The 18,912-nt window shown below is 39.8% G+C and overlaps 3 protein-coding genes across 4 annotated transcripts; 1 reads left to right on the top strand and 2 right to left on the bottom strand.

Moving 5' to 3' along the window:
• Positions 1-425: 425 nt before the first annotated feature.
• On the bottom strand, positions 426-7,148 carry LOC116207587 (kinesin-like protein KIN-13A). 2 transcript variants are annotated; one of them, XM_031540598.1, is made up of 13 exons: positions 6,908-7,148; positions 6,717-6,793; positions 6,372-6,617; positions 5,287-5,508; positions 4,868-5,059; positions 4,130-4,234; positions 3,615-3,774; positions 3,326-3,488; positions 2,747-3,076; positions 2,195-2,413; positions 1,422-2,085; positions 915-1,133; positions 426-782 (listed from the first exon to the last, which is right to left on the bottom strand). In XM_031540598.1, the coding sequence occupies exons 3-12, from the start codon at positions 6,552-6,554 to the stop codon at positions 951-953; spliced, it is 2,421 nt and encodes an 806-aa protein (XP_031396458.1). In that variant the 5' UTR covers positions 6,555-6,617; positions 6,717-6,793; positions 6,908-7,148; the 3' UTR covers positions 426-782; positions 915-950. The 2 variants fall into 2 exon arrangements, with proteins under 2 accessions (XP_031396458.1, XP_031396459.1); XM_031540599.1 differs by having other exon boundaries at positions 6,372-6,606.
• Positions 7,149-13,290: 6,142 nt separating this feature from the next.
• LOC116207289 (universal stress protein PHOS32-like) lies at positions 13,291-14,852 on the top strand. Its single transcript, XM_031540193.1, has 4 exons — positions 13,291-13,846; positions 14,012-14,106; positions 14,325-14,446; positions 14,599-14,852. The coding sequence occupies exons 1-4, from the start codon at positions 13,642-13,644 to the stop codon at positions 14,684-14,686; spliced, it is 510 nt and encodes a 169-aa protein (XP_031396053.1). The 5' UTR covers positions 13,291-13,641; the 3' UTR covers positions 14,687-14,852.
• Positions 14,853-16,200: 1,348 nt separating this feature from the next.
• On the bottom strand, positions 16,201-18,517 carry LOC116209171 (translationally-controlled tumor protein homolog). The gene is made up of 5 exons (XM_031542733.1): positions 18,362-18,517; positions 17,359-17,432; positions 16,963-17,088; positions 16,630-16,787; positions 16,201-16,535 (listed from the first exon to the last, which is right to left on the bottom strand). Exons 1-5 carry the CDS (start codon positions 18,387-18,389, stop codon positions 16,418-16,420), a joined length of 504 nt encoding a protein of 167 aa, XP_031398593.1. The 5' UTR covers positions 18,390-18,517; the 3' UTR covers positions 16,201-16,417.
• Positions 18,518-18,912: the final 395 nt, after the last annotated feature.

Raw genomic sequence — 18,912 nt, 5'->3', positions numbered from 1 at the left:
CACGTGGGGAGCATCCGACCGTTTATGGATACCAGTACGATGAAGGCTGTCATTTTTTTGGGCTCCCACGGGCGTCCAGAAATTTTTATGTGATCTGATGGAAGTTCTAGTTTTAGGGATACGAAGATAAAACCACTCACTGTTCAGAAAAGGAGTGTAATGCAGCATTGTTGCCCTCGACTCAGAACCAAATCGTCTTGGGTTGAATCCTTTCCGGCGGAACTTATTTCAGGAATGAATCATTCTATTTCTTTTGCAGAGGAGCTCCTCCTTTTTGTTTGATCGCATACATGAAAAACGAATGTAGTGGAATGAAATTGGTGTATCGAACACATCAACATTCGCTATGAGTGACGGATCTCGTCACCATTTAGGAGAACATGGGGACGTTCGGTCGGTCAGGTACAAATACAAACCAAAAGAAAGAGAGAGAAATATATCTACTTATACGATTCTTTTTCACCTTCCTTCTTACTGAAATTTTTAGGTGTCCTCCGGACCGGAATGGAATTACAATCATTCATGACAGACAAATGAAAAGGAGCAGCCTTACCAACCCACCCCCCCAAATCTCACATGTAATATTTTCTTCAACCATCAGCAAAGAACACAAACGGAGATTCCCTTACCAAATACAAATTCCCCTACCAAGACAACCCTCCCGCTTTAACATCGTCAAAGAATTTTCACCGGCCAAGCCGGAGTATCGAAATATCTCCACTGCCAATGCTTCTGCTCCCCCAGCAAATCCATCTTTTAGACCCAACTTCAAGCTCTTGTACCTGGGCCGACATCATTATACCATGATGCCAGGATTAGTTCATTTGTTCATTTCCATAGCATTAACACCAGAATTAACAGCTAATTCTCAGTGCCAGAAGGCAAAATTTCAGTAGAAGGGAAAGAGCGTTTACAAGAATGGGTTGCAATGCTCCGTGAGACAAACCAATTTAACGAGGGACCCTCTTCCGACTGAGAATCTCCTGCTCTTTAAGTCGGTGCTGGAACCTCGCAAGACGAGCTTGAAGGCTCACCAGACTTGCTGCCTTGCGGGAGAGCACAAAGCTCAACTGGGTAACATAGTTGTCGATAAGGCTCCCTGGTTGGTCCACCTCTGCCAACAACTTCATTTCCTGTCTTGTCAAGAGAGGGTACACAAACCTTAATCTTAGATCGTCGAAATCAACTGCCCCAAAATAACCAAACAGTACAGCAACGGAAGACCACAGTCCTCTACTTAAGTAAATCAAACCATTAGCATTCTCGATCATAACCATAACAACAAACATCACTACACCTACAATTTTTGTTGCTAACTCAAAAACTGCCACTTAATTTAGTTATCAGTATTCTGACTTTTTTTTGGTCAGACAAAAGGATTGCTGCAAGCATGCCAAACAAGTATGAGAGTCAGTGCTAACCTCGCGAACAATCTCCATGGTGTCCTCAATTTCTTTCCTGTGAGCGGTAATCAGAGCCTCTTCCTCCTCGAGTATTTCATTGAAATCCCCATCTGTAAGCTCAGACTCATACTGTCTGGGTCCTGCACCGCTAGGATTACTATAATTTCCCGCATTCTGTTGCTGGACACTTGAGGTGGATAGATCTGAGCTGCCACCATCTTTCTTCATCCAGCTCCCAGGCTTCTCTGGCTTCTCATCCCTAACCCCTTTTCTACGAGGCGGTGACACCTTTTGCACCTTCTCTTCTATGTCAACTGAGTTTTGGGAATAAGAGGACGTGTTCAATTTCACACTAGTTGAGCTGCCATAACTACTTTTCGCCTCAAATCTCTCCCTATCCATTGAGACAGATGCTGCACCAACACTTTCTAACCTTCCATTGGAAGGATAGCTTGATGGTAATGTTGACATGGGCTTATCATAGTCGGAAGCAGAGCTATAAGACATATTATCTTTCTCAACAGCCCTTCTGCTACCAATATCAACTCCTTTCACCTCTTCAACCAGATCGGACACAGGATCTATGTCAGGCGAAGTTGCCGAAACTGACGCTGATAAAGTATCTTTATTGCTTCCTCCCTGGTCCTTTCTCGCATTCCCACTTTTGGAAAGACTTTTGACACTGTTCATGTTGATAATACAGCACGCTTCAGAAGAATGGAACAAACAAGAAAGGAAGGAAACAAGAAAACTGAAGGAGAGGGAGATTAATCATGTAAAATGTAGCTTACCGGTCAGCATATCGAAGAGTGTTAAGAGTATGCTCACAGGAGCCAGCATTGGGAGAAATGCAAGAGATCATGACAGTCCTTGAATTGCCAACAAAAGAGTCCCTCAACACTTCTGTCAGTTTGCTTCCTCGAAATGGAATATGGATCTGATCATTATCCAAAGCACGAATGCACTCTTTAAGAGCCAAGAGGCTCTTGTTAATCTCTGCTCCCTCAATCCTGCAACATGAGTAAAGCTTGAAATATCAGGAAACCACAAAGTTGAGCAGCATTTAGTCCATGGGCTGAGAAAGTGCAACTTATGCTAAAAAATGATAAACGAATTGGTAACAACTGTTAGTGTATGAGCTATGCCTGCTAAACTGCTTGAATATAGGACACAGAATAATATAATGTCTTAATCATATCAAATGAAGATATGGCAACATGGATGTAACAAAAATTTTCAGGAAATGACGCAATTAGAGCAGAAGGTACCCAGAGCTCAAACTATTGCCTAGATCAATATATATTGTATATGTTTTTTTATATATTATAAATATACAAAAATACCTTGTTTGCCGATCATTGTCAGTGGTGTCAGCACCTCTTTCACTACCAGCAAGATCAATAAAAGAGATCTTCCCCACAACTTTCCCACTTCTGGACTCATTGCCATCAGTATTTCTCTTTGATTCTTTTACTTCAGTATGCTTCTTCACTGCAAGTTGCAAGATAGCATGTGACCTGGAGGACTCCTCATTGGCACCAGTAGAGCCCGTGCTTCTTGCAGCATTCCCTCTCTCAATGTATTCTTTGACTATTTGAACATCAGAAACTTCAAATTCTTGCAGCCCAACAATACAAACTTGCTGACGGCCATCTTCCCTCATACACAGTTTTCTGAAAATTATAAGCCATATAAAGTCAATGTCACAAATCCATAAAAGGAAATTTTGCTCAAATACCCAACCAGTTGGCTCATAACCTTATGTACTTCGAATATAATAAGCAATTAATTCCTTTTTTTTTTCAATACGCTAATTTCCCTGGTCAAGCATACTGAAATTAACCAATCAATCAATCAATCAAGTGGAAAGCATAAGTATGCTTGGGGCAAAAGAAATTATCAAAAGAATAAAATATGCTTACTTTCTATCACTAAGAAGATCAAATAGCTTTCCTCCATATATTTCGAAGTAGCTAAGCCACAATTTAAATCGCTGATTGCGGTACACAGGCTGATGTAAGTATCTGACAAGGTCTTCTGCTGCTCTAAGAGGCAATGGTTGCATCGTAAATGTCTTACCACTACCTGAGTAGGCAAAATAATCGACAATAAGACAGGGTACTGCTTCCAATATTTTAGGAACATACACAACGACCAAAAGTTCAGAAATAACTAGTATAGAATAAAGACTGTAATATCATTTCCACACACCTGTCTGACCATATGCAAAACAAGTAGCCTTTGTTCTCTGAAAAATGGTTGGAATAATTGGCTCCACGGTGACCCGATAAACCTCGTCATTTGTGACATGCTCATCGAGTACAGCATCAAAACAGAACTCATGCTTCTCCACGTATGCAGTTAAGTCGACCTTAATATCAACAGAAGAAACTCAAAGTCAAAATAAATTTGACAAAGTTAAGAAAACTGATGCAAAAGGAGTATCCGGCATATGAACAACTTCAGAGAAAAAATAAAGTACAAAAATCCATATTCCGCAATCACTACAGGCACTTAGTGGAAGGAAGAAAGTTCCTACATCTGAAATACGAAGGATATTCTCGAAGCAATCTAATGATCAAGCATCATGCTTACTGCATGAAACTATTAAAGAGTCGTTACAAATAATCATAATCAATGGCCAATCAAAAATCAAGAATAGATACTAAAAGACTCCAAGTTTCAAAGCAGGAGGAAATGTCTGTTTACCAGACATTAGCACAAACCTTTAGTTTAGGTTCATGGACGGCCAGATAGGCATTATCATACACGGTCACTATGTCATCCTCCTTCCGAGAAATTTCCTTCTTGTTCAGTGGTCTCTTGCGAACCTTAACACCATCAAAAATAGCAGTTACGATAATAATTCCAGCTCCTAAAAAAGGGAAGGAGGGGGGTGGGGGGCAGATCAAGTTTTCAGCCAAATTCGTATTACAGCCAGCAAAATCAAAATTCAAATGGATCCACCGCACAGAACCAAAAGAATATCTATGTGAAATTGTGCTTTCTCTAATTAATTATTTTTAATTTTAAAAAAAAAAGCTCTTGAATTGTGATAGGATAGAAAAAAAAGAAAAGATTAAGTTGTTATGGGAAAGAAAGCAAGGATATGCCATCCAGAATTGTGATATCCAAGTTCAAATTAGCTTTCAGAAAAACGAGAAGAGGCAAGCAACAACGCAATGAGCAGCAATAGAACAACATAGAACATACCAAAACTTGAATCTTGGCAACATTAGTTTCCTTTATACGCACATCTAAGAAAAATAAACTTTTGAAATGAAAGCCTTTTCTTTTTTGGCCAGATTCATCTCCCATAACAATAATCTGAAGTAAGTGATATAGGATAGCAAGGAAGAATATGCTCTCCAGAATTGTGATATTAGTTCAAATTACGCTTTCAGAAAAAGAAGACAAGGCAAGCACTAGCACAATGAGCAGCAATAAAACGACATGGAACATACCACAACTTTAATCTTAGCAACATTAGTTTCCTTTGTGTTGTTCTCCTTCTCAGTTATAGGTAACTGAACTGATGTATCTACATCCGTTTGTCCTCTCTGCGGCTTGCTGGACAGCAGATTGAAGTCACTATCAAATGCTCTAGGCCCCCCAGTGATAAATGGCGAAGGTTCAAATGGCTCATCAATGACATGCTGAAACAAAATTAAAACAAGTCTATTACTAGCTATCTCAGTAGAATGAAAGCACGTGCTAAATAACAAAAGATAACACAAAGTTAGTTCATGTTTACTTCCATTCATATTATTATACAAGACACTTGGTATATTATATAACATTATCTATACTAGTAACCGCAAACTTTCATATATAACACATGAAAATGCAAAAGATGATTAAAGGCAGGCTATAAAGTTCATACCTCTGATAGAAGCTCTGTATCATCCATAGCATGAAGATCCAAAAGTCCAGCCCCAAAATCACTCCTAAACTCCGGTGAGTAAAATCCATCTTGTGCACCAGCACCTCCAGAAGTTTGCGCTGTGGGTGTATATGTCTCAGAACCAGATTCACCATTGAAATTGAGATTTCTCATCAATTTAAAGAGCCTCTGTTTTTCTTCCGCAGATTGTGCCCCATAACCCTTCCAAAAGGATTAAAAAATCACCTTTAACTTCAAATAAGCATGCATATATATACACAACGGGCAGGTCCACAACAAGAGCAAGTTTCACATCAACAAAACTAAGGGCTAGATTGACAAAAGTTAAATCAGTTAAGCACTTTGTCACACAAACTCATCCGTGGAGAGGTAGGGAGGAGCACAAAGACTGTAAAAGCTTCCAATTTAGTAACATTTTAAAAACAAGTTGATAAATATTAGGCGAACTTTCTACTTACTAAGGAACCAAACCTCTATTAGGATGTTTTTTCATTCTTTTTTTTTTCCTCTCTTTCTCCCTTCATTCCATTAATTCTTCTCCATAAAAAAATTCCTTCAATAATTACATTGAATTCTCAGAAACCAAAAAATCAAAACATAAAACTTCAGAAGTGCTGAATGCTTATGAATGTATGCAGCAAATCTCATGAAACAAAGACAGAATCATCATTGTTAAGTATGAATCAGCAAAAAAGAAAAATGCATCAACAGCGAGCTAATAAGAAGTGAAAAAAGGCAAAACTCAACACACTCGTTATTCTTTCATGCATATGTCGTCCAACATAGAAGCTGAAAGTTCTGCATTGATCAAGCAAGAGACCTATTTCTTTGATAGACAACTAGTCTTGCCTCATTTCCCCAAAATCCACCTGAAAAAGACATCGATCAACTACGTACTACTAGAGAGATTTTTCGAGAGGACCCTATTCGCTTTGAAAATTAAAACTTTATTTGAACCAAAGTCATTTCCAACAGGAGCAAAAGGAGCCCAAATCTGTATAGAGATGAAGCAAAGACATGTAAAAGGTAGTTCATATACACCAACAGAAATTACAGAAATGAACCTGCATGAGCAAATTGGGCAGGAGCCGCTGGTCGATTCCAGTAGAAGCCAAAGGCGAGGCCAGATGCTGCAACCCGGCAGATTGCAGCCACCGTGCCATGACTGCATCTCCGGTATCGCTCGGTGGGCCGGTGTTGTGCAGCGGCCCATCGTACAGAGCAGCCGCAGCATTGCTCTGCTGCATCTGGCCACCCACGTGGCGCTGGGACCGTCTTTGGGGCGCCAATTTTCAAGATCTGTTAAACAACTATTCGCCCACAAACAGTCAAATACGGGAAAAACCCCGCACACGCAATCCAAAGCAACCACATTTCGCGACAATCACCAATCGGAAGTCGGCACTTACGATGAGGTGAAAATCCGGACTCGAAGCAGAACATGAAAGCGAGCGGCTCCGGGAACGCGACCTCAGAACCACGAGACCTGCACCAATTCAGCCACACCCAATCCAACAACCATCAATCCACGGATCGCCCGACGACAAATCGATCAGCATTCCAGCGCAACACACAAACGGGATGCATGTGCAGGGATTACCAGATTGAGACGCGAGAAGCGCCGGCCGGCGGAGATGAGATCCTGCGATCGGATCCGAGCGGCAGCTCGAGAGCGAAACCCTAACGCATCAACGATTGAATCTCCCTCCGGGGAGGAATTCCAGCTTGCGACGATGGCAGTGATCGACGAAGAAGACGGGAAGTGGTGGAGAGAGAAAGTGTAGAGAGAGAAAGAGAGGTTTTCGATGAAATGGTACGCCGGGTGAGAGGAGAAAAGGAAGATATGTTATTGCTGTCGTAACCATTCGGTAATTTCTTCGATTTATTTATTTTGGGAAACGGCTATTTTTTAAAAGATTAATTAATGGGTTGCAATATTCTCCCTTCCGGGCAGGATGCTAATTTTCAATTTCTACCTCGTTTCGCAACTTTTTACCGCGCAAAAAGGAACATGCCGGTTCCGACAGGCGCCGTCTGCTACGGCAGTTGAAGGACGAAACTGCCCCTCCATTATGTTTTTTAGGTAAGTTAACGGGGACAAAACCCAGTAAAAATTAAACGATACAAAGGCTGGGATGCAGTAAATCCAAAAAATATGTGGTTAATTGTACCATATAATCTAACGTTTGAAAGAATTTTTAGTTCTATCCCAATATCCTTTTTTGTCTGAGGTATCCCAACGTTCAACATTAGGTTATATGGTGCAATAAACCCTTATAAAAATTGAGTCGTACTCTCGCCTCCTTGTAGTACCCAAAAAAAATAGTCCCAACTTTTTATTTTTCGTATGCACCCAATTATATGAAAATTCAATAGACTCCGATTAATTCAGTGAATTTGACAGCTAAGAAGTAAAACTATCCAACATTAATTTTTTAGCTTGTTTGGTTTCACAAACCGATTTTAACTTTAGTTTTAACTTTACTCTACTTAACTCTACTTACCTTCAATTTAACAATACATAACCCGCTCTGATACATTATCAAATTTTCACTGGGCTAAGCACATCTCCAATCCCCAATCCAAAAATTCAAGCTGATAAATTATGATATCAATCTCGTGATTTTCTTATTAATTTCCGATGTGTGATTTTTTTTTAATCCATAACTCTCAACAATAATACGAAACTTGCCAGAAAATTGAAATGCATGTATACAATATACAAATATTAGAAACCATTCTCTTAACCCTATTGTTTTCAGTGAAAAAAAATTGATCTTACAGTCTAATCGATTGAATCCGAATATTGATTGATGCACTAAACTTTTAAAGCAATTCTAGACTAATGTCGTTCGTTCTCTGCAAGAGGTCGAAGGGACGCTAAGGAGGAGAAATACAGTTTGATATAGTGACACACTGCGAGGAATCAAATTACTAGGTCCATGTAGGTTTCTTTATAATGCCAAACCTTTGGTATGAGTTTGTCAACCATGGCCTAGGGGATGAGCCATCTAACATATGAGTGATACAAAGAAAACAAGACAATTTACTCTGAAATTCTCTATACGTGTATGTTATCGTAAAATGTTATGAAATAATCAAATTTTTCTTTTTGTTGTTTGATTAAGATTTTGGGTACTGGCATAGACTGTAAAGCAATTGAAATGTACTTTTACATAATCGATGACATAGATATGTCCACGAGATTCGTTGCAACAGATTGGCAAGTGTGCACAAAATATATCCCGTGCACAAGATTATGGAAAATATGAACAATGATGAGAGAACATGCTTTCCTTTATGATCTCAAGAAAAATGATGACAACGATGCAATATATATATATATTCCAAATGCCACATTCCAAGACACCCCTTGTCGATCTTCTTTTTTTTTTTTAAACGGTAAATTCAGTATACACCATGGGCAATTTAGTTAAAAGTCACACGCATCCCTCTTTTAAAAATATGACATTTGCCCCTTTTGTTTCATGAAATTACAGCTAATGTTGCAACATTCTACTGAAATTTGCACTAATTTTCAATAAAAAATAAAAATGTAAAAGAAAAATATCATTATTTTCTGAAGAAAACCATCGGAGGAGGGGGAGGGTAGGCAGTGCTCGCCAAATGTGGGAGGGGTTGGCAACCTTGCTAGGGGGCGGTGGCTTCCGGTCCGACGAGCCAGCGCGCCCCGATATACCTTCCTTTTTTTCTTGCCGGCAACTTCACTTGTTTTCGGCAACCTCGTACAAGGGGGAGGTCTCCTTCAGGGAGTCACCGTTGCCTCAATCTGCATTGCTCCTATTCTTTCTTCGAAGAGACAGAAGGGCAAAGGCAAATTGGAACAATAGTGGTATGTTGAAGGCCATTGCCACCCATGTGAGGTCACCCGATGGTTTCAGATGCCGTCGGCGACCTCGTAGTGCACAAGGGGGCGTTGCCTCTGGCGAGCCACTGTCAGCCTCCTTTCCTTCAGTGATTTTCTTTTCTTCAATTTAAATTTTTTCAAGTTTTTAATTAGAAATTAATGAACATGCCACATCTTTTTTGGCAAATAGATGTGGCACTCTGGTATAATGTTGGCACTTCTTTTCCTCAAATATAAGGGTAAATGTCATATTTTAAAAGTAGAAGGTGCACACGGTTTTTAGCTAAACTAGATGCAGGGCACGCGCATGAAAATATTGTTTATCACTTATGGCATAAGGTTATAGATGATATAAAATGTTCACGAATAACAAAGATTCATCCATAATTACATGAAACGAGTTGACTATAAGAAAGTTGATATTTAACTATGATTTACTTTTAAATTCTATTTCAATTAAAGTTCTCAATTTTGGTTCTCAAATAGGTTGATGATGTGCTACAAAATAGTTAACTGAATATTTTGATGCTTAAAAAAAATTAAAATTCTGCAGCTCGTATTATATGAAAATTTGTTCTTTGTTAATGTGAATATGTTGAGAATGTGTATAAGGAAATAAAATTATTTTTTTAGAAAAAATTATTCTTGACATTATATTAGATGACTTTTCATCTTCAGTAACTAAAGAACTTTTAGAATTCTATGATGATGATATGACTCAATAATACTACGCCATTTTTTGCATCGTGAATGGTGGAAACTTCAAGGGTCACTCAACCATAAGCCACCTATGTCCTATATGGCATTGTCCAGCGCATCGTTCCGGTTTTTATAATTATATATAGATTGGGTGCACGCAAAATTTCCTTTTATTTATTATAATTTATAAGCGAAAGTCGTGAGTCTAATAAAAAATAGAAGAAGAAAATTAAAGGGAGAAGTAAAATTTCACTATTAAAAATTAAATCAAAATGTCAGTGGAATTCTTTTTATTTGTTTTATCCAAAAAAAAAGGAGACTTCCCTTTTAGGGTTAGTGACCCAAAAAGTATGAATTTTGGCATATTTTTCAATTTTGGCACAAATTTTATTTTTTGGCAAAAAAATGCGCGAACTTTGATTTTCTTGTCACGTTAGGCTCTGTGCCATTTTCCATTCATTTTGCTAAATTGTCGAAAAATAGTGTCTAAATGATGTCATGTCACTTCAGCAAAAAATTAAAGGAAAAAAAGAGAGAAAAACATTGATTAGAGAAAGGATGGGCCATCACTCCCCAATTGGAGTCACTGGTGGCCCTAAAAGGCATCGACGAGTCTAATGAGGGAGTGGTGGACGAAATCAAGGACCTACTCGCCGGAATCAGGATAATTGTCAAATTAGGGGTTCTCTTAATTCTGATGGGGCCTTGATCCTAGACATCACATTTGGAGATTATCCCTATTTTGGTGGGTAGGGCCTAGATCTCGGCCTTCACTCCCCGGTCAATATCCTCTGAGATCACCGATGACCCCAATAGAGGTTATGGTGGCTAGACGGAGCCCTCACCCTTTCTCCAATCAAAGTATTTCTCTTTTTTTTTTCTTTAAAATTTTTATTATATTTGCTAACATGGGATGACATCGATTGCCATCAAGACACCGTTTTTGCCACATCAACAAAATGGATGAAAAATGACACGAATATCTAACTTGATAAGAAAATCAAAGTTCGTATTTTTTTTGTAAAAGAAATAAAATTCGCGCCAAAATTAAAAAATGTGATCAAAGTTCATACTTTTTTAAGTCATTAATCCTCATCTCACCAATTTCCCATGCTCCCATAGTCCTATGGTTCTTTTATATTTATATTAATTTAATATTTAAGATATGTCATTGAATAGATATACTCTATATTTGAAAAGGGGCCAGCAAAGATGATGATATTTTGGAATATCTTTTTCTAATTTTCTTTTCTTAATCGAGTAAAATTTGATATTTTGAGAATAATATATTGGTTGAGTTGAGGATGAAGAAGGCACTTTTTCGGTGTTACACCACTTGCTAATTCAAAAGCTTAATGGATTCACATTAATTCAGGTTTCGAATTGAATAAATTCACTAATAGGTAAAATTATTTCAATAAAAAATTTTACTATTTATAAAATTGGAATAAATATATTTTATTAAATGAAACATGCGTCTTACCACTTCATTCAATGTAGAGTAATTGAATAGAGGTATTTAATATGGGTGGGGCGTGTAGTTTTTTGGGTCATAGTGGGCCCCTTAGGGAAGGAAGAAATGATGGTGATTGGTGGGGGGGAGACATGACTGTGGGCCCCACAACCGGCCCGACACTTTCGTTGGCGGCCTGGCCAATCATACCTTGCAGTACACCCTTTCTTCTGGAATGGAAAATGAAGAGAAGCCTTCCCCTTTAATTTAAAGCATGCGCAGGTTTTAGAGATTTGAGATCCATCAATTTTGAGTTTGGCAAATTTGAATCCGACCGGTTAGACCCTCCTCTTCATTTTTCAAAACAAACTAAATAGGAGCCAAGCCCGTATTGTTAAAAATTTACCTCCGCGGAAAATTCATAATTAATTCATATTTTCATTTTTGATAATCACTCACCGATTAAAATCCATTATGATTGTGGATTGATATGATTTTTTAGGAAGATGGAATGTCTAATTCGTATAATCGTCAAGAACCTTTGACAGCTTTTTATATAGTGATTATGTGAGTTCATACTTATAAAAACGATTTTCCATTTCCTATGCTCCGTTGTTGACATGGACATTCCCCCTATTAGGTGACTTATACCAAACATCCTGTTGCCGACATACGCAAGGCTTGTTCCAAAGATAGTTTGGTTTGATTTTTGTTGGATTTTCCTTTTCTGGGTAATGTTCCTTTCAACTATTCAGATCACTCCTAATCACATTCAAACGTTGATCCTATATGCACGTCGTCGATGATACCAAAATCCCAAATCAAAAAGGCGATGACGTGCTTGACGATTCATAAGACCCAAGATCTCTTATTTTCTCAGGGGATGTCTTTTCCATGCTAAACTGTGATCTACACTTCCAAAAACCATACGATGTCACCAGTCCATACAGGGATGGGCCAACGAATGGCTATCTGTAGCAGTTACCGACTGCTCTTAAGTTACCGACCGCTCTTAAGTTACCGACCCTTTATAGAAACGTCCAAGTACTATCTTAATTTCGGTCTAGATTTTTCTCGACAAGGATATGCATATGTTTTCGCAAGGAGGGACATGGAGGTCATCCTAGACAGAGGAGATTTAGTTGAATCCAAAGGATGAACAGTCCCATTCAAGATAAGTGAATTGATGGGTAATGGGCCATTTTCAGATTTCACCAAAAGAATTGAGTGAACTCTATTTTAATGTTCTTCATGGATTCTTCGGAGACACCCTCTGTTTCGTTTCTTAAAATAATTATCTGACCCACCCCCCAGCAGCAGACTGTCAATTCTTGTCATCTGACTTATTAGTTGTCTCATCGATATCCCTAAAACCATCCAAGACGAGGTGGACCGAGTCATCCGAGCTTCTGTATACCGTCAAATCAATTTTTGCTAGTTAGATTCCGTAAAAAGATATTGATCTAACAGTATATAAGAGGTTAGAACTGTTTCCGAGGCGGGACAAAGCTTCAAGAAGAGGTAGTTTAGGTTAAAATCTTAGCTAATGCTAAGAAATTTCTTAGGTTAGATATGAGTGGTATGCCTTTAATCTTCTCTGCAAAATGGACTCCATGTAATCGGGAATGCTAACTCCTATTAAAAGGAACTAATTGGACAAAGAGGCAACACGATCCTGCCGGTACTAAGATCAGACCTTGTAGTGACGTCGCGGAAGCATGTACTAAAGCTGCAATAGCTTCGACGGGCATTGTTGGCTTGGATTGATCTGGAGTCTGATTATCTTGCAGTATAAATAGCGCTACACACCCTTTAACTATTGATCGATGTTCTCTGCATTTGGGAGAGTCAAAGCAATTCAATTATTAAGGATATAATGGGATCATCCATCACGCGCAAACCGCAGCAATATGGATGCGATCCTGTTCCGAGATGTATCTATTTGTTCGTGTTGAATGTAGCTTACATGGATGTACTGGTTTCACTATAGCTGTTTTATCTGACGGAGGTGTTTTTTTCCGGGTTACAAGTGAGGTACATGAGTCCAGTAGATTGCTGACTTTGGACTAGACTAGGAAATAGGAATTGCCCTTCATTCCGATGCGGCCTTAATAGTAGGACATAGATTAAGAGGTTCCTTCCTATATTGTCGCACTTCCCACCCTCCAAATGTGGAACTGCTCCAAGTTTCATTAGTAACAATCTCTCTCTCTCTCCATACCTGACTTTCCTAAGACTCGTTCTTCACAGTCCATCTTATTCACCGAAGTTGTCGTCGAACGGTGGGAGAGAGACAGCTGGGGACGAAAAGAGTATGGAGAGTAGCAGTAATGGGATCAGTACAATGGCAGAGAAGCCGGTCATAGTGGTTGCAGTAGACGAGAGCAGCCACAGCTTCTACGCCTTGGAGTGGACGCTCGATCGCTTCTTCGTACCTTTTGCCCCTGTCCAGCATTACAGTCTCGTCATTGTCCATGCGAGGCCTTCTGCTTCCACCATTCTCGGAATAGCCGGAAACTGTAACGCGTTTTTATTGCCCACAGTTTTCCCAAAAGCCTCCATTCCTGAGCATTTCCTTTAGTTTGTGTCAAATGGAAATGATCATGCTATGTATGATGATTCATATCGAGGTCTCCAATTCACGTCTCCTTATTTTTTCGTCTCTTCTTTGAGGTGAAAAACAGCTGTCGCGGATGTAACAAGGGTCGTGGATGCCGAGCTAAGTAGGATTGCTGACTGGGTCGTCGAGAAGGGCAAGGAGCTCTGCAGCCGCGAATCAGTAATTTCCTTCCATTTTCATGATTCCTCATATATGCATGAAAGTTGCTTCTGCTGCCGTGATCGGTCACTGCAGCTTAGAATCAATAGGCCGAAGAAGGAAATAAGATCAGTCAGGAGGATCAGTGGTTGCTCGTCTTTCTCCAGTTGTACTACAAGAAGTCTGGAAAATCGATAGAATATCACTAACTTATATATGAATGGATTGGATATGCACAGGTGAACAATGTGATGGTGGATGTAATGGAAGGGGATGCTCGGAGCGTCATCTGCGAGGCAGCCGATAAGCACCACGCCACCATCTTGGTGGTGGGCAGCCATGGCTATGGCCCTATGAAGAGGTAACATAACGCGAACCAATAATGCCTACAGCAACAATCATTTGTGACCCTTCGGCTGTGTCAGGGTCCACGGGAAGTCGGGTTTCAACCCGATATAATAAGCCAATGTCTTCGGTTGCGGCATTACGAGAGTCAAATACTTCCGTTTGCAGGGCGGTGTTGGGCAGCGTAAGCGACTTCTGCGCTCATCATGCGCACTGCTCTGTGCTGATCGTCAAGAAGCCTAAACCCAAGCACTGACTCAAAGGGAGACGTCTGATTTTGGTACTTTAGATTGATCCAATCATTCATTTTTTAAAAAATTAAATAAATTTTCCAAGACCATTTCATGAAACTTTTTTTTTTCTTTTTTGAATTTTGTATGGTTTGCGAATACTTCTATGCCAATCCCTCTCATTTTGGTCTCTGGGCAAACTCTCCTCCTAGAACAACCCCAGGGCAGTACATCAGCTTTGCCCTGTAAACCTACAGGCTGGTAGATTGATTCAAACAATATAATGACGAATAATGCGTATGTCCCTTGGATTTTACTTTCCACGACTATTTGAGCACATTGAATAATCCATATAGTCGCAATGAGAAGGCCCAGATTTACTACTTTTCCTTAGATGTATGGACCCATAGATGCCACAAAGTTTTTGCAATACCTCATCATCCAAAACCTGCAAATTGCGATCATTGTCGATCCATATCATGGAATGGTATTCATGCCCTCCGAGACCATCAGATGATCGTGTAACCTCTTCGGATGAGCAGCTGCACAATAGCTTAGCTTACCTCTGTACCATCTCAGTCACATGGTGAGCTGAAACAATGTAACTAGATAGAACAAAAGACCAAGTGGGACAACGCTCAATCTATGGAAGAGCACCTAACAACTTGCTCGGCCAGATAGACTCCAGCTATTTCTAGGTTAAACTCTACTTTGCAACTTGCCTTACTCAGCTTATCTTCATGAGTTCCAAAAGCATAGAACCAGACAAACGCCCCGCTCCCCAATGTTGGACGGGAACGCATCTATGATCATACCTCACATTGATATGGTGAAATAAAAAAAAGGAAATTCTACGGTAATCATAAAAATATTTCCCTACCTACGGAGCACCCTAAGTTACTTAAGCTCGATCTCTGTAACATCTAATCACCCTAAGTTACTAGAGCTCGATCTCTGTAACATCTGATCATCTCACCATCTTTGTGAGCGCGACTTTCGTGCAATCTGACAGTGTTAGGATGGTCCAAAAATTTCCCTACCTACGGAGCACCCTAAGTAACTTGAGCTCAATCTCCGTAACATATAATCACCCTAAGTTACTAGAGCTCGATCTCTGTAACATCTGATCATCTCACCATCTTTGCGAACACGCCATAGGACAGTCGCCAAACTTGGATAATAAAGTAGGAACATTTCGTGTGATTAGAGTGTGGGACCCTACCATCGTTTCGCCACAGGCAAGAATTCAACTCCAACTAAGCATCAAGCCGAAAGATAAAGACCACTTGCTCATCCCAGAAAAGCAAAAAGAAAACCAAAAGGCCAATGATTGTGGCGGCCCAAAGAAAGAATCCGATGCTGCTTAACCACTAGAACCCCTTTTGCTTGCCATCACCCCAAGGCATACTGTTTTACTCCATTTATTATTATATATCTTTATGAAAGGCGTCTTTGGATAAGACATTAGATATGTTCAAGCAACTTCCAAGCTCCACACCCAAAGATCGATCTATCTAGGTACGTGATATAACATAAGCAAAGGATTAACTCGAGTGGCACATTTCATTAGGGGCAAAAATGATCCTAAGTAAATCCCACAAGGTAAACCAAGCACGCCACAACAATAACGTTATGAATCGGAAAACAGTTGCAGAAACCTTAGAATTATGGCTTTCGAAAGTCCAACAGCATAACTTTAAAGCTAAAAGGCTACAGCATGCGAAAAAAGCTTGTAACAGATACTGGCGATGACTGCTTTAGCACTTGACTTCCTTCAAGCCATGTGCAAAGTATATGAAGGTGGGGTCGGCGGCTCCATCCTTGTAGTATGCAAGCACTACAGCACTGTCATCGGCCATGCTCTCACCAACAAAGCTGCACATAAAGAAAAGTTGAGTTAAAACATGACCTAATAGGATGATTAATCAGTGGTAGGAAGGACCAACGCCAATCTTTTCCCACTACTTACAATTGGAAGTCACTGAGCTTCGAGAGCAAGAACTTGGTGGCTGGCTCGATGTTCTTCTTGAACTCTTCCGCCTTCTCTCCCTCCAGCTTGGGTGTCAAAAGCTTGATGTACTTCTTGATGTGGCTGACAAACTGCTTCTTGTCGAAAGCAGGTTGCTCCTGTAGCAATAGAAGGACAGTTTCATAAGCTCAGAGTTAGCAACCAAACCCAATCAGATTAATGAACATGTCAGCCTAGTCCTCAAGTTCGCATTAATATAACAGATGAGATTCCATGTGGTCCCATTCAGAAAATTATCTTGATAAGGGATGATAAAAGCCAAGTAAAACAAACCTGGAGTCTGAATGTGTCGACGATGTCAACAACCTTCTGAGCCTGATCATCAACACCCTCATCCTCCCCACCCTCAGCAGATGGATTGGCACCAATGTCTACGTCCAATGCACCCTTAACGACCCACTGCAGACGACAAGCCAGACCAGTGATCAATTCAAGAATTATGAGCTGGGCTCTCTTTCGGAAAGCCAAATTTCACATTCTACTAAAGAGTATTACTTTAGTAAATTCCCTAATTCATGAAAATTAATCCATAAAATCTGAAGACCATAGCCATTAAATTTAATCTCATAAATTGACATATAAATTTGACGGCTTAAAATAGACCTGGCTGTCAATATTAAAATAGGACAGAACTGAATCAATCAATAAATTTATAAAAAATAGACTCACCTTCCCTTCAACTTCCCAGAGGACACCGTTGTAGAGCTCCTTGTACGGAAACGAGTCCGAGAGAAGCTCATCACCTGAATCAAGTAAAAACAACTTGCTCAATAACATTCCCAGGACGAGGAAACACTATAAACCAAGCCCAACATATAATATCAAAAGAGAGTTGATTGATGATGGAAGGGTAAGGGTGGGGGACTATGCGATGTGACAACACATTGATAATTTGTACAGAAAGCCTATGTTAATTCAAATCTGCTGCTGAAACTCCACGTACAAATCAAAATTTACACTAACTCAACGATCCTCTGCCCACGGAAGACTCTACCAGAGCAAGACACATCCTTTCATGTTTCGGTGTCTGAAATTGACTTCGTTTCGATCAAATAATCCATGAAGCTATACCCAGTTGCTAATAATAAAAGGATTGTTAAGCATAAGGTGCCTCATCGAATCATGCGATCCAAAAAGAGAACCTTCATATGAAATTCCTTTCTGACAGGGTGAGGCAAGGATAATCTATACGATCTCAAATCCTCCAGCAGCAAAATTCCCAGAAAATACAATTGGTAGCAATCAAACTGATCACATCAGCGTGAAAAAGACGCAAATTTAACCCAGAAAGTTATCATCAGAAAGACAGTAAAGCATGTGTGATCTATAAGAGTACGAGAAGCATCCCAAAGATCCAACCGAACATAAGCATATAACTCCTACGGATTCTTCCAATACACTAATCGACTCATCCGACATCGGGGACCCGCAGATCCATTGCGAAGCACCAAAAGCATCAATCTTGACAAACAAATAAGAGCAACTTTTGGGTAAATCATCGGATCTAGACCCGACACACGCAAACAACTACAAGAAACATCAAATCGAACCCCTGAGGTTGCCGTAGCTCGCACAGGCTTTCGATCAATCAAACCCAAACTTAGTCGAGCCAGAAATCACCAAAGGGAAGAAGAGATTTGGGAACCGGAGACCAGGATCAAGAGGGCGTTACCGCTGAGGAGGTCCTGGTAGACCAACATGATTGCAAATCAGAAGCTCTCTCGGATCGATCCGACAAGGGGGGAAGCTTTGAGGTGAGAGAGCGAGAGAGAGACAGCAGCTAGCGAGAGGGACCGAGAGCAGGGGGGTGACAGATATTATATATAGGCGAGGGTTTTGAGACATAGAGGAGAGCAAGGATATGCGCACGGAGATGCGTATTGACGGAAACAGGCCTCCTCTTTTGAGTCAATGCCCAATATGTCCTTCGTATATATGCGGAAGGAAATATCGTATATAAATATTATTATTATTTTGGCGTTTTCTCCATGAGCCAAAGAAGAACAATCGTGCTTCCAATTTTCTTTTCCTATATCGTACTCCGCTCCCGGTTACTCTTAGTTGCATTTACTTCAACCAAACAATCGAGAAAGATATTCTTTTTCTATATGAAAAAATTGTACCACATAATACGATTTTTTAATTATTTTTACTTTGTGACACGATTTTTAAATGTAGTCCATTCTAATATAATTTTCCTGTCAACTTTAACTTGCCGTTTAA

Source organism: Punica granatum, chromosome 5, assembly GCF_007655135.1.
Source record: "Punica granatum isolate Tunisia-2019 chromosome 5, ASM765513v2, whole genome shotgun sequence".
Lineage (NCBI taxonomy): Eukaryota > Viridiplantae > Streptophyta > Magnoliopsida > Myrtales > Lythraceae > Punica > Punica granatum.
Note: the sequence above shows the minus strand (reverse complement) of the source record. Positions and strands in the feature narration are given on the sequence as shown.